Source organism: Athene noctua, chromosome 30 (genome assembly GCF_965140245.1).
Source record: "Athene noctua chromosome 30, bAthNoc1.hap1.1, whole genome shotgun sequence".
Lineage (NCBI taxonomy): Eukaryota > Metazoa > Chordata > Aves > Strigiformes > Strigidae > Athene > Athene noctua.
The window spans coordinates 405,310-432,619 of NC_134066.1; the positions used below are offsets into that span (position 1 = coordinate 405,310).

General features: G+C 55.3%; 1 protein-coding gene and 1 long non-coding RNA gene across 3 annotated transcripts; one reads left to right on the forward strand and one right to left on the reverse strand.

Annotated features, from left to right (window-relative positions):
* The first annotated feature begins 2,865 nt into the window (after positions 1 to 2,865).
* On the forward strand, positions 2,866 to 3,602 carry LOC141971919 (uncharacterized). Its single transcript, XR_012635334.1, has 3 exons — positions 2,866 to 2,932; positions 3,297 to 3,470; positions 3,570 to 3,602. It is a non-coding gene; the product is annotated as an uncharacterized LOC141971919 (long non-coding RNA).
* Positions 3,603 to 5,902: 2,300 nt separating this feature from the next.
* Positions 5,903 to 23,601, reverse strand: SLC4A8 (solute carrier family 4 member 8). 2 transcript variants are annotated; one of them, XM_074929765.1, is made up of 24 exons: positions 23,306 to 23,601; positions 22,475 to 22,609; positions 21,887 to 22,022; positions 21,546 to 21,706; positions 19,783 to 19,971; positions 19,589 to 19,677; positions 19,311 to 19,468; positions 18,851 to 18,938; positions 18,213 to 18,359; positions 17,943 to 18,034; positions 16,909 to 17,083; positions 16,653 to 16,786; positions 15,505 to 15,750; positions 15,298 to 15,403; positions 14,220 to 14,381; positions 13,653 to 13,766; positions 13,140 to 13,301; positions 12,341 to 12,592; positions 11,535 to 11,603; positions 10,997 to 11,170; positions 10,760 to 10,897; positions 10,232 to 10,329; positions 9,630 to 9,734; positions 5,903 to 9,393 (listed from the first exon to the last, which is right to left on the reverse strand). In XM_074929765.1, exons 1-23 carry the CDS (start codon positions 23,553 to 23,555, stop codon positions 9,647 to 9,649), a joined length of 3,363 nt encoding a protein of 1,120 aa, XP_074785866.1. In that variant the 5' UTR covers positions 23,556 to 23,601; the 3' UTR covers positions 5,903 to 9,393; positions 9,630 to 9,646. The 2 variants fall into 2 exon arrangements, with proteins under 2 accessions (XP_074785866.1, XP_074785867.1); XM_074929766.1 differs by lacking the exon at positions 15,505 to 15,750.
* Between the last annotated feature and the right edge of the window lie 3,709 nt (positions 23,602 to 27,310).

Genomic DNA, 27,310 nt, shown 5'->3' on the forward strand with positions numbered 1-27,310 from the left:
GCCCAGATGCCCACAGACACAGGAGTAATTAAAACAAGCTCATTTATTGGGTATTCCCTTGGGGTAGATCCCCCACCTCCAAGCAGGAGGAGCATCACAACTGTGAGCAGGTGCAGAGGCTGCGCGGGCAGCGGGGACCCGGCTGCTGTTCAGCTGCTCCCGGGCAGAGGCCGCGGCGCAGCACGTTCCCCGTCAGGAGCTCCCGGGGGTGCAGCTGCGCCTCGCCGGCAGATTCCCCGCAGTGCCCAGCGCTGGGGGACAACGTGCCCGACGGCTGGTCTCAGGGGTGTGAGCAGAAGGCACTTGGGATGTTCTGGGGGCACTCGTAGGCGCTGCCCCATCCCAAGGCTGGATGCAGCCCCGTCTGAAAGGAGTTCTTGGGGCAGGCTTGCCTGGCAGGCACAGCGGAGCTCCCCACCTTCTCCAGAGGCTCGTCTGCACCCAGGGTGTCACCGGGCTCTGCTCTGCCCTCGCAGTTGTTCTCCTCCTCGCTCTCCTCCTCAGAGTCACTGGCACTTCCCTGCTGGCTGCCGCTGTCCCAGTCAGCCCTGCTCTGCCTGGGCAGCCGGTAGAGCCCGAAGAGCACGAGCAGGGCTTCGGCGGAGGCCCAGAACCACCAGTGCTGGCAGGCAGCGAGAAGCACGCGTTCCGCAGTGAGGCCGCACCGCTCCTGGATCCTCTGCACCATCTCCTCCGGCAGCCAGGTCATCTCCTGCCACATTTCGCTGCTCATACTGCTGCAGGAGCTCTTCTTGCATGGCCGCGTCATCCCCTCCTATGGCCGTTTCTTCCCGGCGACCCACTCTCTGAGCATACAGCATGATGCTCAGCAGGATCAGGATACAGGTGATGCCCACAGCCACGGTCTGCATGAGGAGAGAGAGAAGGGGCTCAGTGGGGCTGGGTGGGAGGGAGATGGTGGCTGGGGCAGCAGGGGAGAACATGCCGGAGCTGGGGATGGGTGGGAGAGGACCCGAGGGAGCTGGGAGGCACTAAGGGGGAGGGTGGTGAGCGCTGCAGGGACGGGGACATCTCCCCACAGGCCCCAGGCACTGGCCGTGGCTGGCAGCCCCCACAGCCCTGCGCCCAGCCCTGAGGGCGGCACCTGCCCTGCCCCAGGCGCTCCCCACAGCAGCTGCGCCCTCACCCCAGCTGGAGAAACCCCCCTCAGGGGCCAGAGCTTCTGCCCCGGCCCTCGGCCAGCCCCGCCTTCCCCCTGCCGCCCTCACTCACCGCTGGCCTGAGCCGGACTGCAGCGGGTGCACCAGCCCCACCCCTGCCCACAGGGGAATCTCTGGGTCCCGGGGGCAGTTTTTGAAGGGTCCCTCCCAGTTGGGTCAACAGACCCAGCGCAGCCAGGAGGTGTGGTTGGAGCTGCTGGGCCTGGCAGAAATCCCTCAGCACTTGTGACTCAGAAGAGGTAAAATTTGGACTCACAGGTCTCCTTAGATGACCTTCAGGAGCTGGGGGCTGCGGGGGGACGGGCTCTCTTTCTCTGCTCCGCTGACCGGTCCCATTGCTCACAGGAAGGGGAAGAGCTTTAACAGGTGAATCTGCCGTTGCCCTTCTTCTGGGGGTTACAGGAGCTGTCCTGGGGGTGCGGGAGCTGTCAGTTCACCAGCTGAGCCAGACTGGGTAGGGCAGAGATGGGCTGTAAAGCCTCTGACCTCAGCGCTGGGTCTGTGGTGCAGCTGGAATCGTCTCTGCCTGCACGAGCGGCCTGGGGGCCTCTTCTGTTTTAAAGGAGAGATAATGATTAAAGTCCGTGAACCTAGTGCACAGTCTGAAATTAGTACTCGGGGACCAGCAAACTCATCTCCAGACAGGAACATTTGTTCCTCTTGCCCATCAGGTTAACCACCAAGTGCTTCCAGGAGGCGAGGCCCTTTCAAAGCCACAGTGGTGACCTGAGTGTGAGACCCCGCGGTCAGAATTTCTTGCTTTGAACACGGTAATCCTGGCACTGCCCTTCCCCAGCCCTGGCAGCAGGGGAAAAGAGAAGCCAAAGGACTTATTTCTGTTTGTCCCTGTAGTTGTCCTTCAGCTTTTAAGGCACAACTGCTCTTCATGCAGCACCAGCAGTGGTACGTCAGGCAAGGAGAGCATCAGCTCTCAGCCCTTGGCTTTTGCAAGGAGGAAAACGGCGTGTTTGGTGGGAAGCGCCCTGGCACCAAGGGCAGCTGCAGCCTGCTGGGGTGAAGATGAAGCTTTGCCCTTGCCGGCTGCTGAGGCCTTTGGAGGTTGTTGGGGGCCATGTCCTGTGGCCAGGTGCCATCTAGTGAGTCCTGCAGGTATCGCGTTTGGAGACTCAAACTTGCTGTGAGAAAAAGGGCAGGGTTTGGGGTTTGGGTTTTTTTTTTCCCCAGTTAGGAAATCCCTCTGTTTATTTCTTTTAGAAAGGAACAGCAAGAAGGAAGCAGGAGTTTGTTTTTCTGGTCTGAAACCCTCATCTCTCTCCCCCTGCAGTAAATCCTTCCCGACTCACGTTGTGTACAATGTAGGTGATGTTATGAGCTGTTTTATTTGGGTATGGGAAGAAAAAGCTCCTACAAGTCCATAGGTCTGCTCCGTGATGGGGCTGCCCTGGTTTGTGGATACGACCATCCTGTCCATTACCCACATGAACAGCCTCAAATTAGAATCCGAGTGCTGAGCTCCAGGAGAACAACCCAAATTCTGGGGTTCCAAGAGCAGAGGGTCATGGGCTTGATGATCTTTGTGATCCAATTGGGAGAATCCGACACACCTGTAACCCTGTGGGAAGTGGAAAGCTTTAGGCAATTTTAGGCAGTGCCAGTAGAAGAGAGGGGTAATAGTGAAAATGCCATTTAACCCCCCAAATGATTGTGTTCTCTGGTTTCAGTTTATACCAATGCCGGTGCTTTACGGCGTCTTTCTCTACATGGGCGTGTCGTCGCTCAGAGGCATTCAGGTACAGACTCTTGTGCAGCATGTCAGCTCCCTGGTGTTCCACCTCGTGAAAATGGGGGAATTCAGGGCGAAGGGAAGGCAGTTTCTCCCACTGGTGGAAATCCTTGCTGGGGGGGCGGGATTCCGTGGGCCACGAAAGGCTGTTAATAGACCAGCGTGGAATAACGGCAGTTTGGTGGGCAGCCCTCATGGGCAGCGGGTTTATAGCTGGAGTGGGGGGAAAGTGGGGGCTGCTCCCAGGAGGAACACAGTGGGATCCAGGATTTCTCATTGCATGCGAGGTCCTGAAAACTCCCCCCACGTCTCAACGGGGCCAGAAACTTCCCGCAGTCCCAAGGTGGCCACTTCTCACTTTTATTTTGCAGTTCATTGACCGCCTGAAGCTGTTCTGGACGCCGGCGAAACACCAGCCGGATTTCATCTACCTGCGGCACGTCCCCTTGCGAAAGGTGCATCTCTTCACCGTGATCCAGCTCATCTGCCTCGTCCTGCTCTGGGCCATCAAGGTGTCCCGTGCCGCCATCATCTTCCTCATGATGGTAAGAGCCGGTGCCGCTGGGCAGCGGGATGTTTGCGGCGCTGGAGGGAGATGGAGCCTCAGCTCTGGCCTCACCGCATCTTCCCTCGTATTTGTGAAGGTCTTGGCTCTCGTTTTTGTCCGGAAAGTGATGGATTTCTGCTTCTCGAAGCAGGAGCTCAGCTTTCTGGATGACCTTGTGCCAGAAAGCAAGAAGAAGTTGGATGATGCCAAAAATGAAGCCAAAGAAGAAGAGGTAAGGCTTGCTGGGTGCTCGGGGCTGGGAACACCAGCAGGAGCCTTTGCTTGGAGCTGTGGCTCTGTAGCGCTCAGGTTTGCCTCCCAAAACTCCTCAGCCAGCACAACCTCCCGGTGCTTATGCTCAGCTTTGGTTCTCCAGCCCCCCTGTGCCTCGTGCTGCTGTGCTTGGTGGCATCAATTCCTCCTCACCGGTTACTGTGTGAAATATGTCTTGCAAGCCGACTCCTTCCGGATTTGATACCTGGGATGACACGTTGGAAACAACCGTGTTAGGCCCCCAGGGGCAGGAAGGACCCTGACCTGCTGGAGGAGCAGGATGGGGACAATTGGGACACACCCATGGACACCACACCGATAATAAAACAGCTGATGCTGCACCTTGTTGTAGGGTCTCTGGGGTGCTGTGGGCCCTGGGGGGGTGTGGGGTGATCCCCACACCTGCCACCCTTCCTGGGGTTCCCCAGGCTGGCAGGCACCCCTGGCCCCCACTGGTGGGAGCTGTGGCCTCCTGGCCCCTGGCCAAGCACTGGCAGCAACAACCCACGGCCACGTGGGGACAGGGCCAGGGGCTGACTGTTTCCCCCGAGGGGGGTGGCTGTGCCCCTGCACCCCCGTGTGCACCGGGGGGGCTGTCCCTGTCCCTGGTGGCAGCCAGCAAAGGGAGAGGGTGTCCAGGAGGGTTCCCACCAGTGGCCTGGAGTTTGTCACCGCTGCAGGGCCAGCACCCAAGAGTGATGGAATGATGGGTGTGCTGGGGAGGAACCATGTGGCCCCTCCCAGTGCCCCCCCCCCCAGCATGTCCTCACTGCTTCCTCCACCATCTGCTGGGCTCATCCCCAGCACCCTCCCCAGTGTCCCCAGTGCATCCCCCGGCCCCAACCCCAAAACCCCCAGGACATCCCACATCCCCACCCCACTGCCTGCCCCCCTCCCTCCCCAAGGTGCCCAGGGACAGCTGCCCAGGCCTTCCCCAGCACATCCCAGGGCATCCCCCGGTCCCCACCCCCCCAACACTCTCTTGCCAGCCCTGTAGAGCTGCCTCCTGGGCAGAGCCCTGAGCAGCGCTGGGGGACAGCCTGGGCACCCTGGGCCAGGTCACGGAGCTGCAGTCCCAGCTGGGGGGGCCCAGCTACACCCAGGGAGGTCTGGCAGGGAGGGAAGGGGCAGCAGGGCCCAAGCTCTGGTACCTGGTGCTCCAGCAGGCAACGCTGCTCCCCTGGCCGGCGTGTTCCTCAGCAGGTAGAGGATGCGGCCCTGGCACCGTGTCTCTGTTACAGCCACCAGGCTGGTGACCTGGGCCGGGCAGCCCCCGGGCCGGGCCATCCGCTCCACGCAGACCCGCAGGACTCGGTCACAGACCTGGCTCTTCCGCAGGCGGGAGGCCTGGCTGCTGTCGGAGGCATCTTCCAGGCGTTCCTGGGGAGGGGAGGGTGTCAGGGTGCCCTGGGGGAGGGATCTCCCCCCACCCAGCAGAGCCCCCCCCCAGGTCCCAGCTCACCCCCAGCTCAGCCAGCAGCTCCTCCGTGCCCTCCCAGCTCTGCATCGCGGCAGCAAAATCAGCTCCTCGGAGGAGCTCCGGGTGTGACACCAGGCTGGGGACTGGGGTGGGGAGGGAAAGGTGGGAGACCCACCCCCACAGCTCGCAGCCCCTCGACTGCTTGCACAAAACTCCCAGACCCACTCGCCAGGCCCCCCCTCAATGGTCACAGCCCCCCCCCCCCCCGCCCGGGAACTCTCAGCCTGACCTGTCCACTCCCCCCAGCAGCCACAGACCCACCCCCCAACCCCGAGAGGGACCACAGCTCCCCCAACCCACTCCCCGACCCCCTCGGGGCTCACAGCCCCCCCCGATCCCACTCCCCGATCCCCCCGGGGTTCACAGCCCCCCCCGATCCCACTCCCCGACCCCCCCGGGGCTCGCAGCCCCCCCGATCCCACTCCCCGACCCCCCCGGGGTTCACAGCCCCCCCCTCACCCTCACGCCACTCCGCCGCCATGTTCTGGGGGCGGTTCCCGCCGTGCCCTTTTCAAATATCCGCCGCAGCCAATCAGCGCGCGGCTTCACCGGCCGCCCGCGCGGGGCACGCCGGGAGTTGTAGTCCCCGGCTCTGCGCGCGCATGCGCACGGCGCCTCCCGCCAGGCGGGGCCGCGCAGGGACCCCGCTGTCATGGCGGCGGTGCGGGGACCCGGGCGGTGGGGGCGGCTCCGCAGGACCCGCCTGCAAGGCGCGGTTGTCACAAGGGCCCTCCCTCCCCGCGGGGCTGCCGGTTGCTCGGCCTTGCCGGCCCAGGCGGGAAAACCGTCGGGATGCGCCGTTGCCGTCAGAGGAGCCCGGTCACGGCCCCGCGTCAGCCCCCGGCCCTTCCCTCCCGCCGCCGGAGGGTCCCTGTGACAGGCAGCGCCGGCCTGGCCGCTGCTTTCGGCCTTTCACCCGCGACACAGCCCCTGCCCTGAGCACCTGCGGCCGGGAGGGTGCGGGATGCTGCCGTCTGCATGAAACCACATTTTCTAACCCAAACCTCCTCTCCCGAGCAGGCGGCAGTTCTACAGTTCCTGACCCAAACCCCAGGGAGATGAACAAGCCCCAGAGCAGCACCTCCTAATCCCCCTGCAAACCTCCAAAGATGCCTCCAAGTCCTCCCCACCCTTCAAAAGACACCGGAGCGGCACAGCGAGACAAACAAGACCTTTATTGGTTTATTTTCCCATTATGGTCAATGGGCGACAAGAGAAAAATCCGAGTCACGGCTCTGGCGGGTGGAACCCGTCAGTCAACAGCAATACTTCACGGTCGGGACCCACGAGATGACGACACCGATTTATGTTACTCAACTTCCACAGAATGAACCCAAAATAAATCAATTAAAAAAAAAAACAAAACAAACCACACACAAAGATTCAAAGTGATAAATAACACAGGTTTGCTTAATGGATTTTGTTTTCCCCTCAGTTTTATTTACAACATGGAGCATTTCCAAACTAGATCATCTCTTACAATAAAATATATTTATTTCAGCATCTCCAAAACAAAAATAATTCCTGTATTTCTAAATGTAGCGCACTGGGAGAAAATAAAATAATAATTAAAAAATAAATGGGCCAGCACCTTATTTATTTTTACACCCCTTCGGGATTCCTATGCACTTCCTTTTAGGAAACTTTTGGAAGGGGCCCACGGGAGACTGGGGGAGCTCTTTTAAGGCACCAAAAATGAGGAAAACACGCAGCCCCCATCCCGGGTGGCTGGGAAGGGGGGTTGCTGCTCACTAAAGCATCGCAGGTCACTGCAAGGACAGTTTGGGTTTGAGCCCTAAAGCAGCGCCAGGTGCAGCTTTGCCAGGAGGTTTCCCCCAACAGAATTTTCCTCTGCACAGGGAAATCCTAAATCCTCCCCAAATAAGGAGGCAGCCGGGGGGTCCTGGTGGGTGAAGGGGGCAGCCGTAGCGCTGGGTCTCCCCACCAGCCCCAGGGGTTACAAACACCTTTTAGATGGCCTGCAGGCACAGTACTGAGCATGACCTCAGCTTGCCTTTAATTTTTTAAATAAACAGAAATGCTGGCCCTGTAAATAGCCAAAACAAAGCTTCCAAGGGAGAAGACAGCCGTGCCAGGGCACGCTGGGGCAGCCTGGCTTGCTGACAAGGCAGCTGCCAATGTTCTGCAGCTCCCCGAGGCCAGAGGAGATGCAGAGCCCCGTGCAGTGGGACCCAGTCCGCGCTTCATTCATTTAACCCGGCCCCATTTTCCTTCCAGGGTGGGTTTCCTTCTTTCTTTCTAAACTGCAGAGATGCCAGGCACGTGCTGAAAACAATCCCAGCCCTGGGCCCTGCCAGGAGGGCGTGGAGTCCAGCCCAGCTCTCTCCTCTCACACAGAGGAAAATAAAAAGGAAAATAAAAAAACTTGCCCTGTATTAGAAGGCAAATAATTGCATTTTAGGGGCAGGGCAGCAATAGGACTGGTACCACAGCCACCCCGCTCCACACCCATTGCGGTTCACTGGCTTAATGCTTATACCTCCACAGGAATTAAAGTTTATTTTCAATGGGGAGATTGGGGCTCTCCTCCACTGGACATTTTCTCTCTGGGGAGGAGGAGATGGCGCGTTGGAGCAGCAAGCGCAGGCCCATGCTCAGGGCCAGGCTCGGGAAGGCAGCATGGATGGGACATACGGGGGCATCACAGAGGAACAGCACCAAGAAAACCCAGGCTTGGCACCTTTCCTTTCCTCCAAGCCTTTTGTTTTTGCCTCCCCTCATTTTTGAAGAGCCAAACCAGTTTCCTCCCCGTCTGACAGTCCCTGGCACGCTGGCAACAGTCCAACTACAGTTTGCAAACCCCATCCTGTAAAAGCCGTTTGATTTTGGCCCCACTCACTGCTGTGCTGCTTTCATCCTTACACAGCAAGCTTACATTTTCTTTTCCCCACCTGTTTGCAAGAAGCAACAACTTGCCGTTGCCACGTGGGGTTGGTTTGATGCCCGAAAGGGCTCCCACAGCGCTGGGAGAAGCTGATGGCAGGAGGGTTCATGCACCAGTCCCAGCTGGGCACTGGGCACCAGTTGCAGACGCCAGGAGCCTGGAGCCCGTGCTGAGCCCCCAGCGAGGTGGGGGGGCTGCACGGGGGCCTTTTCTCCTGGGCTGTCCTCCCAGGCTCCATGGCCGCCCGACTCAACAGCATGTGCCTGGGGTGACACCACAGCCCAACGACCCCCCCAGAATGTGAAGAGAGAGCAAGAACCATCTCTGCTTAACAGCTTCTTCCTGCAAAGCGGCAGAGGAAGAGAGAAGGAAAAGGCATCTTCCTCCTTTAACTCCCGACCGTCCCACCCTGCGAGAGAAGAGACTTTATACAAGGACAGGGGTGAAGAAAAAACTACGCAGAGTCCTGGGGAGGTAAAAGGAAGGAAAGTGGAGGAACAACAGAGGGGGCAGCCCAGGGGCACAGAGCCCCAGGTCTCACCAGGCCTCCCCCATGACCATACAGTGTATTCAAAGTATTTGATTTTAAGTGCTCCCTTAACATTCAGTTTACAACCAGGGGACAAGAAGGTGGCATTTCTGCAGCTTGCAGCTTCCAGGCTGATTGCAGAGCCAAAGGAAAAAAAAAAAAATAAAAAAGGTAAAACTGGAGCGCAGGGAGCAAATACTTTTCCTTTGCCTGAGCCCAACTGCTCTACATTGCCCCACCACGAGGGGTGTCCATCTCATACCAGTAAGAGACAGAAGAGTAAATTAAACCAGGACCACAAACCAGACCAAAAACCTGGTTTTGATGAAGAAGAAGAAAGTGGAAAATACGTCAAATATAACAGAAAATGATTTTGTACATTCAGAGTTTGTATTTGGAAAAAAAATAAAGAGAGAAAGGAGAGGAGGAATTAGATATTAAAAAAATAGCACTGGATGATGAAGCGGTAGCAGTCCCTCTACCACTACGAAACTGCAACAACACGCGCACGTACACACGGAGGCTTCACAACACCGAACTCCCACTGACTGTGATGTGCACCTCAGTTTGCTGGTCTAGAGATACTGAATGCCTGAAGCACACCAAGGATAACTGAGAACATCTGCATGGCTTTAATGGGAATCCTCCAACTGAAAAAAAGTCGTTTCTCCCGGTGTCTGTGTTGGCACATCCCTGAGTCACATTCTCACTCCTATCCTCCAGAGTCAAGATGCCTAAACATGAAAAGTGGGGGGAAAAAAGAGAAACAGAGGGAAAGCACCATCAGTGGAAGACCTGCCAGCTGCTGCTGATTCAGCCCCGGGCATGGGAGAGGAGCTGCTCCGCGTGCCACGGTCCTCGCTGCCTGTTCCCAGGGACGGGCCGTTTGCGCGGCCAAAGCACGGGAAAACCGCAGGCATGCGCCGTCACTCGCGGAGGAGCACGGTCACGTTCACATGCAATCCTTCACCTCTTTCCTCCCCACATTCAGAGTGTTTCTGTGTTCATAGTGAGAGCCTTCCATACGGTTGTTTTCGACATTTCATCCGAGATATTAATTTCAGAAGGATCAGTCCTGCAAGAAATATTTCACAGAGTAACCCATGAGGACAGGAACTGATGTCACCAAGCACAGCAGCACAAGACACAGGGGGGTGGAGAACCAAAGCTGAGTGTAAGCACGGGAGGTTGTGCTGGCTGAGGAGTTTTAGGAGGCAAACCTGAGCACTGTAGAGCAACAGCTTTTGCTGGTGTTTGGCCCTGCAGCGGGCTCCTAAGCCACCGCTGGTACGGACCGTGCCTGCAACTCCTCACTGTTAAGCGTGAGGATCTCCACCCATCATCAGGTCACTGATGAGGCGAGTTTGGGTGTCAAATGTGACTTGGGCAGCCACTCTGCTTGTGACAGAGCCCTTTGATCACCTCCTGCAGCCCTGCCCCTAAACTGGCATTTCCCACCAAGCTGACTGCTGCTTTCTATGGGGTGCTCCATAAAGGTCCAAGGGGAGAAATCTCTGCCAAACCCCCTCAAACTAATTTTGCCGTGGGTCCTGGCACTGGGTGGGGCTTCACCTGTCACTGCTCTGCTTTGCGGCATCCGAGTTGCTGGTCTTCCCCAGTTTCAGCTGAACTGAATTCGCAGCAGCAGCTTCCATCATCTTCTGGGACTCCTGATGGGAAAGGGACAAATCAAATTCTCTCTCATTGATCCGAGTGGAGGTAATCTAAACACCCAGCAAAAACATTGCCTGCTGCCCTCTCCTTCTGACCCTTGGCAGCTTTGCTGTGAGTGCAGCAGGGTAAAGACCTCCAAACACTGCAGGGAGGGGGTTAAACAATCCACTGTGGGCAAAGCTTTCCCTAAGAATTGTTTTCAGCCATCATCATTGTTCTAAATGACTCATTTTAAAGATCATACCTCTGCTCAAGGGTTAAGCTCTATCCTAGTACAGGAAAAAGGGTTGCAGTGTGAGATCCAGGCTATTGGGATTTCTCCTGAGTCCTGACCTTCCCCCAACATTTCAAGACAAGCTGTGATAGAAACAGGCGATCTCACAGCCGAAGGGTGATGTCCAGCCCCGAGCACCCAGCAAGCCTTACCTCTTCTTCTTTGGCTTCATTTTTGGCATCATCCAACTTCTTCTTCTTGCTTTCTGGCATAAGGTCATCCAGAAAGCTGAGCTCCCGCTTCGAGAAGCAGAAATCCATCACTTTCCGGACAAAAACGAGAGCCAAGACCTTCACAAATACGAGGGAAGATGCGGTGAGGCCAGAGCTGAGGCTCCATCTCCCTCCAGCGCCGCAAACATCCCGCTGCCCAGCGGCACCGGCTCTTACCATCATGGGGAAGATGATGGCGGCACGGGACACCTTGATGGCCCAGAGCAGGACGAGGCACATGAGCTGGATCACGGTGAAGAGATGCACCTTTCGCAAGGGGACGTGCCGCAGGTAGATGAAATCCGGCTGGTGTTTCGCCGGCATCCAAAACAGCTTCAGGCGGTCAAAGAACTGCAAAATAAAAGTGAGAAGTGGCCACCTTGGGACTGCGGGAAGTTTCTGGCCCCGTTGAGACGTGGGGGGAGTTTTCAGGACCTCGCATGCAATGAGAAATCCTGGATCCCACTGTGTTCCTCCTGGGAGCAGCCCCCACTTTCCCCCCACTCCAGCTATAAACCCGCTGCCCATGAGGGCTGCCCACCAAACTGCCGTTATTCCACGCTGGTCTATTAACAGCCTTTCGTGGCCCACGGAATCCCGCCCCCCCAGCAAGGATTTCCACCAGTGGGAGAAACTGCCTTCCCTTCGCCCTGAATTCCCCCATTTTCACGAGGTGGAACACCAGGGAGCTGACATGCTGCACAAGAGTCTGTACCTGAATGCCTCTGAGCGACGACACGCCCATGTAGAGAAAGACGCCGTAAAGCACCGGCATTGGTATAAACTGAAACCAGAGAACACAATCATTTGGGGGGTTAAATGGCATTTTCAGTATTACCCCTCTCTTCTACTGGCACTGCCTAAAATTGCCTAAAGCTTTCCACTTGCCACAGGGTTACAGGTGTGTCGGGTTCTCCCCCTCAGAGACTCTGTGCGTGCGAGTGAGCTCATGCTCTGCTTTAGGCTGAACCTTGGTGTTCCCTTCCATCAGAATAATCCTCTTTTCTGGCAAGTTTGGAGGAAAAGAGGGGATTTCACCCATGCTAACCTATGCCATGTTCTGTTTCTACATAGTCTTGGGGCAACGTGCAAAAGCAACGTGCCTGCTTTCAGCCTGGAGAGGAGATCCCTTTGTGCGAGGAAGCCCGTGGGGACGATGTGTTCAGCTACTGGGAACGGCAGCTCTGGGGCACTGGGGGCAGCAAACTGCAACCGGTGAAGTGCTGCCTGTTCGAAAGAGAGCAGATGTCCTGCTCTGAATACACTCAGCGGCAACCCACAAACACGGCTGGGCCTGAAAGTTAAAGCCGCTGCGTTGCTCGCTTGCCTCGAGCTCAGCAAACGGGGCTCTGAAGGGCTGGAAAGCCTGACCGAGGCTGGTTCCCACCGCGGGCCAAGCCCCAAGGTGTGGGATCCCTTCCTCCTCCGCTCCACAACCGCTCAGCCCTGCAGAGAGGGGACTCCTTGTGCATAACCCCCAAAAAGCTCGCGGTCGTTGGGTGTTTTGCGGTTTCCTCTCACCTTTAGCAGAGAAGTGAAGAAGACGGAGCAGCCCATGAGCACAAAGATCATCAAGCCCGTGACCCTCTGCTCTCGGATCCCCAGAAACTTGGGTTGTTCTCCTGGAGCTGAGCACTCGGACTCTACTTTGAGGCTGTTCACGTGGGTGATGGACAGGACGGTCGCAGCCACAAACCAGGGCAGCCCCATCACGGAGCAGACCCCGAGCATCACGGCCACGATGAAAAGGTCCAGGTGGTACCCGCATCCTTTCTGCGGGGAGCAAAACAAGAGATCCAGCATCCCGCGGCACAAGAGCAAGGACAACGTCACAAGCCAGGCTCAAACCCTACTTGAGCACAAGCCAACTTCTTGAAAATTTAAAACAAGAACTGGAAACGACTAAGGATGTAGCCAGCCTCTGCACAAGCACCTTGCAGCCAAATCTGGCAGGAGTCCAAAGTGCATTTGGAGAGACTGTTTTGTTCATTCATAAAGAAATTTCCATCACTTGCAAGTAAGATGTGACTCTGAGCTACCCCTGGCAGCGCATCAAAACAATTCCTTCCCCCAGCCGCTGCTGACTTAAAACCACGCTTCTATATTGCTCTAAGGTTACTCTGGGGCTCCAAAAGATCGCTCATCTGAACTCCCCTGCCATTTGCTCCCTGGGTCACCAGGAATTCAAGAGAGCATCCTGCCCCGCAGCCTGACGTTGTTCCAAAGCAAGGCCTTCACAAAGCATTTGGAATAGGAGCTTCTCCCCGTCCCTGCAGCCCGGAGTGGGCTGGGGGTGGGGTCATCTCTTGCAGTCCCGTACCTTCAGTCTGTGCTCCTTCCTGTTCACAATAACAGCAGTGATCTGCTGGTCCATGAAGATCAAGATGGTGCAGAGCAGAGCTGGGATGAGCGCAGCCAACACCGTCCACCAAGGGTTTGGTCCTATGGGGCTGATGAACCACCCGCGGTCGTCTCTGGTAGGCTGCAACAAAGCATCACATCCCAGCATCGTCTCCCAGCCCAGCCCCTTCGCTGGCTTTGATTTTCCCTCCCTGCCTGTGTCAGAGCATCTCCCAGCCCTGGCTTCACGTCACCCTCTCCCGGGGGTTCAGCAGTGCCAGTGTCCTCTGTGCAAGCACCTACGGATACTTCTGCAGGTATCTAGTCGGGGGCTGCCTTCTCATTTCCAGAAGGAAACGATGCGTTCGGAGGTGGAAGAAGAGATGGTCACACCACCAGCACCTCCTCCAGACTCAGCCCTGTCCTGCCCCGACATCCCCTTGGGGCATCCCCAAGAGCTGAAACCAGCTCCGTGCCAAACCCCCCCCGTTACCTTGAACATATGGGGGACGTGGAGCTTCGGGGACGGGATCCCAACCATGAAGTCCATGAGCACCATGATGACGATGGTGAGGAAAACAGCAAAGTCACTTACTGTGGATCGTACCTGGGGCGAGAAACCAGACTGAGAGGGGCATCGCAAACGGGGCCCCAACGCGAGGTGGAAGAGTTGGGGACATCAACAACGTGAGGGCTGGTTAACACCCACCCACCCCCCTCTGCAGGCATGCAGCCACATCCCTTGGGTAGGTGCTGCTGCTGTGTTTGTCCCTGGGAGATCTGGTGCTTAATTGGGTGGAAAAGGGCTGTTTGAACTCAGACCTCTGAAAAAATAAAGAAATAAGGGAACAGGCTGCCACTACAGCCACCCTCACTGCTAAAATGGGAATAAGGCACCGAGGCACCATTTGTTCCTCATTTGAACCAACTTGCCCCTTGAGCACATGATGCACAGAAGGTGGGAAAAACCCCAACACTTTGGAAGATCTGATCTCCCACTGCCTGAGCAAAAAATCACAATGAGTGTGGGGACTGCTGCGGGCCACCATCTTCTGCTTACCCTGGTTGGGAAGTAACGGCTGGTTTTAAACTTCTTCAAGAAGCTCGAGAGCACAAAGGTGGAGAAGAAGAGGATGCAGCACCAGAAGAGGACATTGGGCGCGTAAGGGCCATTGTGTCCACAGGCAGGTCCTTGAAACTCTCCGTGCAAATACCGACATTCCTGGAGAAACAGAGCGTCAGGACGCAAAGGCAGTGCACGTGCGGCAAGGAAACCTCGGGTAACGAGCGGGATTGGAGGATCGTGGTCCAAGGTCCATGACCCTGTGACTGCTGCTGCTGCTGGAGATTTATAGTGAAAGAGCAGCAGCAGCTGAACGAGTGACACAGGGAACTGCAGAGAGGAGAGCGGAGAGATGGGATGTGATGGGCCCCCATAACACAGAGCCAGGGCACATCCTCCCCCAGAACGGCAGGCAGCCGTGGCTGAAGAGGACACCAGAGGGGAAGGAAACGCTGGAAACTTGGGGAGAGAGAAAGAGGGAACGGGGAAGGAGCTCTAAGACAACCGTGGCGGGAAAGGAGAAGAGATAAATCGTCCCTTCCCAGTGGAGGCCTCGCAGAACCTGGCCAAGAGGCAATGAAGATGTCCAGAGGAGCCTCCCATCCTATGCCTGGGCTCAGCTTCCAGCAGCAACAACCCAAGAGGCTGCTCAGACATGAATGTTTATGCACATACTTGCAGACAGCACTGAACAAAGGAGCAAGCTCTGGAGATATTAGGAACCAATTAAGGAAGCCAGTTACTCCCTTCAAGATTGAACTTAAGTCCTCCAACTGCCACAAAAATTAAAGCAGCCACTTAATCTTGCTCCCTGTCAAAAATATTGTCTGGCAACAGGGTTGAGGACATTAATTTCCCACTCTGATGGGGACAAGGTGGACTGGAACAGGTAGACTCTCCTTTCCAGGACCAAATGGCTTAAAACCACAAATGAGATTTAAGCAATGGCTTTTCAGAGCAGCACTAGCCCAGTTTGAAGCCCATCATCACATGAAGGGCTCTGACTTTAGCACCATGCAAATTCCCCTGGACCCCATGGCCGCGGGATGAGGAAGCAGTGGCTCGGGGCACTTACAGTCACCGTGAGGTTTTCCCAGGCGATGCTGGACACGTTGATCTTGTTGCTCTCCCAGAAGCGCAGGGTTTCGTTGCTGGGATGGGTCGGTGCCTCACACTTACAGCTGGGAGGAGAGAAGCCAAGAGAGGGGTCAGGGGATGGCGGTGGAGGTGCAGCCCTGAGCTCCTGCCAAGGCGCAGCTGTGTTTTAGGAGGAAAAACCCACTAGTAGGTGGTGAGCAAGTCGAGCTTGCTGTGCATGTGCACAGGGTAGATCTCCCGCAGGTGACTCAGCTTCTCCAGAGCCTCATAGATGAAGATGAGGCAGATGAGAGAGGCAAAGGCTTCTTCGGTGAAGCGAGTGATGTAGCACACCAGAGAGCTGGCGTCGGTGGCCACCAGCACTATGCAGAAGAAGGCGGTCCACAGCCCGATGCACGCCCGCAGAGAGAGATAGGAGAGCGCGTACTCCCTGGGAAACCAAAATGACACCAAGGGTGGGAAGGGCAGCACGGGGCTCCGAGCCCGGCCTTCCCGCGAAGGGCGAAACTGGGAGCAATTTAGGAGCCCGTCAAGGCTGCGGAGGGTAAACGCAGTTGCCGTGTGCTACCACAGCCAGCCTCGGGGCTGCGGTGCCAGGGGGGGGCTGCAGGAGCAGAGACCAGTTATTTCATTATCATCATTTAGCAATTATCTAATGGAGGCTAATTGAGGTCATGGAGCTGGTGTGGAAGGTGGTGTTCTCCCCCATCACCCTGATGCCCCAACACTGGATCCAGCTGGTTCTGTGCCCAGTCACCTGCTACCAGCAAGCTGGGGCTTAATAATAAACTTAATTGCAGTAAGGGTGGTACCTCTCGTGTTAAAGTCACCACGACAGAAGGACTGTCGTGGAAATAGCCATTTCACACGGAAAGCTCCTACATTTTCAATAAAATCATCAAAGCTCTAAGTGTAATCAGAAAACTATTTGGATATTTGAGCAAAATATCTTCCATCTCCCAGCAAAACCCGGGCTAAAAAGTGCGTGCTTTTGTACTCAGAGAAAAGCAAGTCTTCCCTCCTCCCCAAACCAGACTGCTTTGTCTCATCATCCTTGTGCAGCCCATCTTGGGCACCCACACTCTTGTGGCTTCTCCTCCTCCCGCTGCTGCACTTCAGCCCTAGAAACCCCAAACCCCCCATCCGCCCTTCAGAGGCCGAGGGCTCTTGGGCCATCACATACTAAAGCAGCGGCGGGCAACGTCTCGGACACAGAACACAGCTTAAATCTAACAACTCCCACCAAAAAAAAATAGAAAAAAAACATCTTTTCTCCATCACTGCTGCCTTGTGGCAGCTCTGGCAGCACCCAGCCGCGGCAGGCAGCCTTACTTGCAGAATTTGTAGAGGATCTTCTCAAAGACAAGGACGGGTCCGGTGCTGCCGAGGATGGTGAGGGGTTGGCCGGCAAAGAGGGAATACACCACGCCGGTCATGGATGCGCCCAGCAACGACTCCATGGCACTCTGTCCAGGGAAGAGAGGCAGGTCAGGGAATAAATCATGACGGAAAAAAAACAAAACCAAAGCAAGGACTTTTGCATGAGTGTAACCCTCCCCCGTGCCACCCAACAGAGGGAGGTGCTCACGATGTGGCCGTCAGTCGCCTCCCCCAGCAGCCCCCCGAAGGTGATGACGGGGGACATGCAGGCACAGTAGAGGAAGAGGAAGGACGCCAGACACTGCAGCCTCAGCCCATCCCGAAAATCGCTCCAGAACCACGGGGCTTTCCGCTTCACATCCCGGATCAAACCTCCAAAGAGCCTGGAGGAAGGGACAATAAAAACAGACTGTTCTTGTGGAAGAACACATGGAGTTTGCTCTGCTGCAGAAGGGCCCTCACAAGCGCTGCTCCACAGAAGCACTTGCCTCCTCCCATTTCATACCCAGTAGAAACAGGCCCACAAGCACACCCCTCCGACCAAAAGAAAAAGGACCCAACCTGAGAGCCTCTCACTGCAACAGCCCCGTGCTTTGGGAAGCAGCAGAGCTCTGCCTGGAGGCACTTACACATCTTCTCCCACCCCACATCAGGAAAACCTGTGTGCAGTGATGCTGTGGCTGAGCCCAGCTGCCCAGATCTCCCACCTGCCCAGCCCAGGGGACCAAGCTGGTAATGTGGAGCCCCTTCACTCAGCCAACTAACCCAGGAACCTGCTAGAAGGGAAGGTGCCTGCTCAGATCTGAGAGGCAAACAGAAAAAAACAGAGTCACAGAATCACTCAGGTTGGAAAAGCCCCTCGGGATCATCGAGTCCAACCCTCAGCCCGACTCTACAAAGTTCTCCCCTACCCCACATCCCCCCCCACCTCATCCCAACGGCCCTGAAACCCCCCCAGGGATGGGGACTCCCCCCTCCCTGGGCAGCCTGTTCCCCTCTCTGACCACTCTTCCCTGAAACATTTTCTCCTCCTGCCCAGCCTGACCCTCCCCTGTGGCAGTTTCCAGCCGTTCCCTCTTGTCCTGTCCCTGATCCCCTGGGAGCAGAGCCCAGCCCCAGCCTCTCCACAACGTCCTGTCAGGAGCTGCAGAGAGGGATGAGGGCTCCCCTCAGCCTCCTCCTCCTCACACTAAACAGTCCCAAACTCTTAATACTAAACCCCCAAACTGTTAAAGCTCACACCTTCCCGTCCGCTCCAGCTCCGGACCGCTGTGTTTCTCCGGCTTGCTGTGAGAAGCACTTTCATCAGGAGCTCCTGGCATCTTCCTTTTTTGCTGTTAAAATGGAAGTAGGATAAAGGGATGGATTTGCAAGCCCTGGCTTGCCTTGCTTCTGCCCTGGGAATGTGACTGTGTCAAACCAGACCCTGGGAATTCGGGCCCTGAGCAGCATCCCCAGGTGAGCTGCCGTCCTGCCCGGCCCCCTCGCGCCTCCCTGCGCCGCAGCACCCACCTGCGAAGGGACGTTTTTTGGGGGCTCGATTCGGATCGATGGATCCCACTCTCCTGGCGGCAAGACCGTGACCTGATCCAGGAACTCGTCGATGCCAGCCACGAGGTCAGCCCGGTTCTTGGCTTTATAGGCCACGTCATGGAAAACCTGCCGACAGGAGACAACCTGGTGAGAGGACAACCCATCCCGGACAGCCTGAGCCATGCAATGCGCTCTTGGCTAAACACAAGATGATTTTTCCCACATTTCCTGTTGCAAATGGCAGGAAATATTCCCCCAAAAGGAAAAATCTGTGCATCGTGCTATCTGCACTCATCTGCATGAGGCCCTGTCCCCCATGGCACACCACAGCCTTTCCCTTCGAGAACAAGGCAAGGTTTCCTGGCCCTCACGACACCAGCACTGGGGACAGTGTGCTGGGAACCCTGGGGAGAAGGAAGAGGTGCAGGATGCACCCCGGGTGGGATTTCAGCCTCCAGGAGGTGGGGTGATGCAAATGCATGTGTTTGCTTTGAGGTGAGAACGAGGGGTGGGCTATTTGAAGAGCTGCAGGTGAATCCTCTTCCTCACTAATACAGAGACAGGGAGAGGTGAAGAAAGCCAAAAGTGACCCGGAGATCTCTCTTATCTCATCGCACCTCATCCGTCATGAGCGTAGCCATGGACCTGCCAATCTCATGGTACTGATGGCCTTTTCCTTCTGGTCCAAGCAAAACAAACAGGAACCTGGGCAAGAAAAACAACATGAGAGAGAAGAACGTGCCCTTGCTCAAACGGCACCCAAGGAAATCCCCAGGAGCTCCCAGCCCAGAGCACGGCTCGAGAGGGGACTCATAGGCTCACTGACTCTGTGGTGAACTTGAAATTCACCAAAAGGGATCACAAATCCAATTTGGGGGTGAAATTTCATTAAAATTGGCCAGTGGGTTTAAAAGATACATCAGTGAACGGAGAAACAACAGTGAGGAGATGTGCGGGGGAGAACCCTGTTTGCTCCCGCTGGCCTCATTACCCTGGGACACCAAACTGATGCACGCAATCTGATGTTGTTTTGATGGAGTTTTCTTAAAATAAAAATTCTGTGCTTCTCATACAGACCTTGTTGGGATGGGAACTTCCGTCATGCCCGAGAGGAGGACAGCCGGGGTCAGGCGGACAAATGCCACGATGGGCTGCTGAAGGAAATCCAGCTCCCCCACGAGCACGTTGGACGCTTCAGCCCCGATGGGGATTTTCTTCATGAAGTGCAGCTCCGCCTGGGCACCACAAGCAATTTTCAGGCACTTATCCCAAAAGCAAAGCCCACAGAACTCTGCAGCCAAGTTTGCAAAAGCAAATCTGGCCCCAAAAGCATAAGAAAGCTGTGAGTGTCTCACCTTGCTCAAATCCATTGCGCCGGCCTCATGGTTCAGCCCATTTTTAGCTTCTGCAGTGGTGGGAGAAGGATGAGGGGTGAGTGTTTGGGCTGCTCAGAAAAAATAAACCAGTCAGAAAGATGAACAAAGAGCAACGGGGATGCTTCTTTGCCAGGAATAGTCTAATGGGGCCGAAGCCCTGCAGGAACCCTCACCCGGCTTGTCGAGGACGTGCAGGTCTGGCTGCTTCTTGCTCACATCAGCAAACGAGCGGACAATGGGGAGAAGGTTGTTTCTCTTCTTCTCATTCTGATGGTGATGCTTCTTCAAAAGAACCTCTCGAACCTTCGCCCGCGTGCGCTCGTCAAACTCCGTGGACTGTTCTTGCTGGCCCAGGATCATGTCTGGGGACGGCAAAGGGAAATGAAGCCCTCAGAGCAGAAACCCCCCCAAGTCCTGACCCCCAGAGCCCCCATGGAGGGCTGTACCACTCAGGATACCCTGACGCAGGCTCAGCCTTGCTTAGCAAGATGTTTTAATACAGATCAGCCTTTGCAGCTAAAGCAAGAGTTTTCTTTTGCTAAAAAACCTCATCAAAGTGCTTATTCATCACTCCGGTAAGGTAATTATTTCCCATTCTAAATAATGCAATTTTCTTGCTCGATCTGACCTTTCTGTCTGACTGTACACATTAACCAAATTATAAGCAATCTACAGCACAGACTTTGCCAGAGTTTCCTTGGCTGATTGGCTGCAATTTGCCAAGCCCAGGGAGAAACACACTTCTTCCCCACAGAAATACACTGCTTGGTCACCTGCCAGATAAACTCTGCCTTTAGAGCTCTTAAATGCTGGTTGTTAAGGCAGAAGGAAAAAAAAAGAATGTGAGGAAATGGCTTGTAATAAATAGTTTATTTAAGGAGGTTCAGCTCTTACACAGACTCTGTATTTCTAAGAGCAGACTGCTGAGCCCTGACACACTAATTCTCTAATCACTTCTCTAACCCCACAAACTACTTTCAAAAGGATCTCATGTCATAAGAAAAAGCTGGTGTGACTGTTGCACACCCAGTCTACATCCAAACCCAACTCGCGACTTAATAACACAACGGGACCTCTGGAAAAGGACGTGCTGTCAGGGCAGGGTTTGATTAACTGGGGGAGGTTCACTAAGGCCAAATGTTCTGCCCTTGGGCCACAGCAACCCCCAGCAGGGCTACAGGCCTGGGGAGGAGTGGCTGGAGAGCTGCCAGTCAGAGAGGGGCTGGGGGGTGAGAATGAGCCAGAGTGTGCCCAGGGGGCCAAGGAGGGCAACGGCATCCTGGCTTGTACCAGCCCTGGCGTGGCCACAGGGACAGGGAAGGGATCTGAGCCCTGGGCTCGGCACTGGGGAGGCCGCCCCTCGCTGAGGGGGTTCAGTTCTGGGCCCCTCACCCCAAAAAGGCCATTGAATGACTCGAGCGTGGCCAGAGAAGGGCAACGGAGCTGGGGCAGGGTCTGGAGCACAGGTCTGCTGGGGAGCGGCTGGGGGAACTGGGGGGGTTCAGTCTGGAGAAGAGGAGGCTGAGGGGAGACCTCCTGGCCCTCTGCAACTCCCTGCCAGGAGGGGGCAGAGAGGGGGGATGAGTCTCTGGAGCCAAGGCCCCAGCGCCAGGCCCGAGGGAATGGCCTCAAGCTGCCCAGGGCAGGGTCAGGCTGGCTCTGAGGAAGGATTTCTGTGCAGAAGGGGCTGTTGGGCGTTGGAATGGGCTGCCCAGGGCAGGGGGGAGTCCCCGGGATCCCTGGGGGGGTTGAAGAGTCGGGCTGAGCCAGCGCTGAGGGATCTGGGGGAGTTGGGAAGGGTCAGGGTGAGGGTCATGGTTGGGCTGGAGGAGCTTCAGGGGTTTTTCCAACCCGGATGATTCTGGGATTCTGGAGTGAAGGGCACCACAGCAAACTGAGCTCAGCTGTTCCCAGAGGGATGCAGTGCCCATGGTACCTGCAATCTCTTCGATGCTGTTGGCACAAATGTCCAGCAGCACCGTGCCATTGAGGATGCAGCTCCTCAGCTCAAAGAGGCTGTGCAGGGACAGCGTGGCCACATAGGGCTTGCTCCAGCGCTCGCCGCCATCCTCCACGTCCTCCTCAAACTTCAGCCACCTGCGGACATCGGGCCCCATCAGCCCCATTGCAAGAAAACAGCCCCAGCCCTGCAGCCCCCAGGATCGAGCTGTGGGGCGCTGAGAGCAGAAGGGTCCTCAGAGCAGCACCTGCAGCTGCAAAGCCTCGCCTCCCGCAGAGCAGAAAGCAGAGCACACGGGCGCTGGAGGCACAACTTACCTCGCTGTTTCCTTCCACTCAGCACCTTCTCCCTCTTTCGCGCAGATCTCATCCAGCTCGGTGAACAAGTCATGGGGGACGTGCTGCTCGTCCTCCTCGGTCCCCAGGATGAACTGCACCCGCTGGGACGGGGTGTCTGGGGGCAGAAGGCAAAGCCCCATCCCGTTACCACACTTGAATACGGCGCATCATGCTCACGTGCAAAGTGGGCATCAGATCAGCACCAGTTCAGCCACAAATATTGGGTTGGGCCCTCCCCTGGCTCTGGCCAGGCTTGCTCAGCCCCTCGGAGGAGGAAAAGCATCGATTCCACCTCTGCAGAGGGATGGGCAGCTTTCCTTCCCCACATTTCCATTTTTAAAGCCAGGATCCCTCTAAGGAAGGTGAGCCTAGTTCTATTATGCATTTAACTGCCTCAAAGAGGAAAAAATCTGAGAAAAGTGGAAAAAGGGGGTCTTGCCAAACAATGCTTCTTTCCCTCGAAGAAGAACAAGTCCCTCGAAGAACAGCAAGTCACGCCAGCTACCCACATGGACCCAGCACCCACGTAGCCCCGAGTTGTTTAGTGAAGGCCACGGTGGGACTTACAGTGGTAGCCCGGCTCCGTCGGGGCAGAGTCCTTCTCCCGCTCCCGTTTTCGATGCTTCTGGCTGTGGGGTCGGTGATGCCGGTGGCTCTGCCTCACCAGCGGCATCCGCACACCCACGTACAGGGTCCGATGGCCTGAGAAAAAGCAGCATTGGCAGCGCTTTCACTACTGTGGGATGGTTGACGCAGACACCACTGTTAAATCAGTGCAGCCATCCCAGGAGGAAAAACCAACCTCTCTTAATTTTATTTTTACTGGATCCCTGAACGTCACAGACCTGCCCTTTTATTGAGGTTTATTTTACTGGAGCTTGGCAATAACAGGGCACCAACAAGTGATGGCTCTGGGTCATCTAAAAGTCCCTGAAATTATCTAACTTCTTCCCAAATTCCAACTTTGGCTGGACAACACTCAGACTTACTCATTAAGCAGCAACAGAAGATAATTATTTTAAAAATCTTTGTATGGCACAATACAACAAAAGAAGATAAAATCACTCCCATGATAAATCACAGCCCTGCGTCTGCAGCCATCAAATTATTCTCCTGACCTCTCCAAGCCAGGAGCAGCTGCTGTGAGAAAACAAGCCATGAATTATCCAGCCCTGTGGCTAAAACTCACACTGTGGCCTCCGTGGGGGCTTTTTTCCCCTGTGTAAAAAGCCATAATAGTAAACTATGTGAAAAAAACCTGTGCTGCTTTATTCAGAAGCACGGCACGTTTTGCTGCACATGAGGTGACACTGAGCAAGGGACGTTGTAGGGACTTTGTGCAACGGGAGAAGGCGCTGGGCGGGTGGCCCCTCTGCCAGGCTCTCAGCAGAGACTCACCTTCCAACTCCTCCTTCTCATAGTGAATGTTGACAACATTGCTCACTCTTCCCCGGTCAATCACTGCCTCCTCGTCGTGTCTCTGGATAGCGATGAGAAGGTACAAGCTGGGGCTGGGTGTGTGGAGCTCCCTCACATCCTCCCACCCATCATCCACCCCGGCCTCCACACGAGTCCATGAGGCCTCTGCGTGCGCCTCCTCCAGGCACGGCCCTAAAACCATGGACTTGTAGGAGCTTTTTCTTCCCATACCCAAATAAAACAGCTCATAACCTCGCCTACATTGTACACAACGTGAGTCAGGAAGGATTTACTGCAGGGGGAGAGAGATGAGGGTTTCAGACCAGAAAAACAAACCTCCTGCTTCCTTCTTGCTGTTCCTTTCTGAAAGAAATAAACAGAGGGATTTCCTAACTGGGGAAAAAAAAACCCCAAACCCCAAACCCTGCCCTTTTTCTCACAGCAAGTTTGAGTCTCCAAACGCGATACCTGCAGGACTCACTAGATGGCACCTGGCCACAGGACATGGCCCCCAACAACCTCCAAAGGCCTCAGCAGCCGGCAAGGGCAAAGCTTCATCTTCACCCCAGCAGGCTGCAGCTGCCCTTGGTGCCAGGGCGCTTCCCACCAAACACGCCGTTTTCCTCCTTGCAAAAGCCAAGGGCTGAGAGCTGATGCTCTCCTTGCCTGACGTACCACTGCTGGTGCTGCATGAAGAGCAGTTGTGCCTTAAAAGCTGAAGGACAACTACAGGGACAAACAGAAATAAGTCCTTTGGCTTCTCTTTTCCCCTGCTGCCAGGGCTGGGGAAGGGCAGTGCCAGGATTACCGTGTTCAAAGCAAGAAAATCCCAACCGTGTCTCACACTTGCCTTGCAACAGCGACTTTGAAAGGGCCTCCTGGAAGCACTTGATGTCTTTTTTCCCCTCTTTACGCTGCACTTTTAATCACTATGAATGTCTTAAACACTGAAGAAAATATTTCACCACTGCTCGGTTTCTCCTTCACTGCCTCCATGGACAGCAGCTAATCCAGGAAAACCAAAATCTGTTCACCTATACTAAGAAAAACTCTGCAATGCCCAAATACCATTTAGTTTTCATTGGTTTTCAGATTATTCCTTTATGAAGAGCACAAAGGGGAAGGTTTGAGACTACTGATTTGCTGAGGTTTGTCCCTGCAAGCCCATTGCATCATCAACAGTGACCAAAAACTATTAAAAAAAAAAAAGCTGAGATTCACACCCACTTGCTTGATTTCTGAAACTGAAGTTAGAGGAAGAGCAAAATACCAAGAACTCTGGGCGAACCAGCAGGGCAGCTGGATTAAATTCAGGAAGCAAGAGCTGCACCGTGCACTGGGACACATCCCAAAACAACCAAAGTTGTAATTTTCAAATAAAACTTCAAATGCCGTGCTGGCATACGCTGCTCGTTGTACTAGTAATGATGCATTAACCATGAGGACTTATTAAAAAATACAGAATAAATAACTTATTATAATATAAGCTGCAAACACTAACGTGAAATCTGGTTTTTTTACCCCAAACTGCTGCTTCGACTGAATAGTATTGGTTGTCACCATGCAGCAGCAATGCATGGGAAAGCGGACGCCTCCCGGTCACTGGTTAATTTGACGAGCAAGAGGAACAAACGCTCCTGTCTGGAGATAAATTTGCTGGTCCCCAAGAACTAATTTCAGAGCTAACTTGTTGCTACCTCCCTGCCACCTCCCAGGACTTGCCCACGTTACCTGGATTAGCGTGCGCTTGTGGCTTTCCCATCCTCTCTCTGATGACAGACTCCACCACCCTCTGTCCCCTCCCAGCAACGCATCCTGCTCCCCTGTCAGAAAAAAACCCCAAACCCCAACCTTGGAAAAATCACCGGATGAAAGGGCTTAATAAAATCACAATTTAAATAAAATCACAAGCTTGAGTGTGTTACGTGAGTGTCAGAGTGGGAATAAAGGGAGCGATTTGAGAAGTGATGGCAGTCTGGTGACAGTCCTGCTGCCCGGGCGTTGCCCTCTGTGACCAGCTGGAGCACGTGGAGCTCTGCCTGGGGATGGATGAGGAACCCACCTTATGGGTCAGGATTAAAGGGAAGGCAGGGACAGGGGACAGTGGGGCTCTGCTAGAGGCCACCCAACCAGGAAGACCAAGTGGATGAGGCCCTCCCTAGACAGATGGGAGCAGCCTCACGTTCACAAGCCCTGGTCCTCATGGGGGACTTCACCCGCCCCGATATCTGTTGGAGGGACAGCCCAGCAGGGCACAAGCAATCCAAGGGATAGAGGAGCCAACAAGCAGAGGTGCTGTGCTGGACCTTGTTCTCACCAGCGAGGAGGGGCTGGTGGGGAGTGTGAAGCTCAAGGGCAGCCTTGGCTGCAGTGACCATGGAATGGTGAAGTTCAACATCCTTAGAGCAGCGAGGAGGGAGCAGAGCAAGCTCGCTGCCCTGGACTTCAGGAGAGCAGCCTTTGGCCTCTTCAGGGATCTGCTTGGCAGAGTAGCATGGGATAAAGCCCTGGCGGGAGGAGGGGCCCAAGAAAACTGGGTGATATTCAAGGATCACGTCCTCCAAGCTGAGAAGTGATGCAGCCCAACAAAGAGGAAACACCTGGAGGCCCACACAGATGAACAAGGAGCTCCTGGACAAACTCAAACACAAACAGGGAAGTCTACAGAGGGTGGAAGCAAGGGCAGGTAACTTGGAAGGAACACAGAGAAACTGTCCGAGCAGCCAGGGATCAGGTTAGGAAAGCCAAAGCCTTGATAGAATTAAATCTGGCCAAGGACATCAAGGGCAACAAGAAAAGCTTCTATAGGTGCATCAATGATAAAAGGAAAATAAAGGAAAATGTGGGCCCTCTCCAGAAGGAAACGGGAGACCTGGCTACCTGGGATATGGAGAAGGCCGAGGTACTTAATGACTTTTTTGCCTCAGTCTTCAGCGGCAAGTGCTCCAGCCACACCACCCAAGATGCAGAAGGAAAAGGTAGGGACTGGGAGAATGAAGAACTGCCCACCACAGGAGATCAGGTTTGAGACCATCTCTGGAAGGTGAAGGTGCACAAGTCCGTGGAACCTGATGAGATGCACCCACGGGTCCTGAGGGAACTGGCAGGTGAAGTGGCTCAGCCACTGTCCATCGTGCTTGAGAAGCTGTGGCAGTCTGGTGAAGTTCCTGCTGACTGGAAAAGGGGGAAACATAACCCGCATTTTTAAAAAGGGAAAAAAGGAAGACCCAGGGAACTACAGGCCATGCAGTCCCACCTCTGCCTGGCAAGATCATGGAGCGAATCCTCCTGGAAACTGTGCTGGGGCAGGTGGAAAATAAGGAGGTGACTGGTGACAGCCAGCACAGCTTCACTAAGGGCAAATCGTCCCTGACAAATTTGGTGGCCTTCTATGACGGGGTTACTGGTGGATAAGGGAAGAGCAACTGACGTCATCTGCCCGGACTTGTGCAAAGCATCTGACACTGCCCACACAACATCCTTGTCTCTAAATTGGAGAGACGTGGATTTGACAGACAGAGCACTCGGTGGATCAGGAACTGGCTGGATGGTCACACTCCAAGAGCTGTGGTCAACGGCTCCATGTCCGAGTGGAGAGCGGTGACGAGTGTGTTCCTCAGGGGTCGGGGTGGGGCTGGTGCTGTTTAACATCTTTGTTGGGGACATGGACAGTGGGACCCAGTGCACCCTCAGCTCACCAACGACACCGAGCTGTGTGGTGTGGTGACACACCGGAGGGGAGGGATCCATCCTGAGGGACCTGGGCAGGCTGGAGGGGTGGGACGGGCAAACCTCATGGAGTTCAACAAGGCCAAGTGCGAGGAACTGCCCGTGGGTGGGGGCAGCCCCAAGCACAAACCCAGGCTGGGCGAGGAGGGGATGGGGAGCAGCCCCAAGGAGAAGGACTTGGGGTACTGGTGCGTGAGAAGCTGGACACGAGCCCACAGTGTGGGCTGGCAGCCCGGAAAGGCCCCGTGTGCTGGG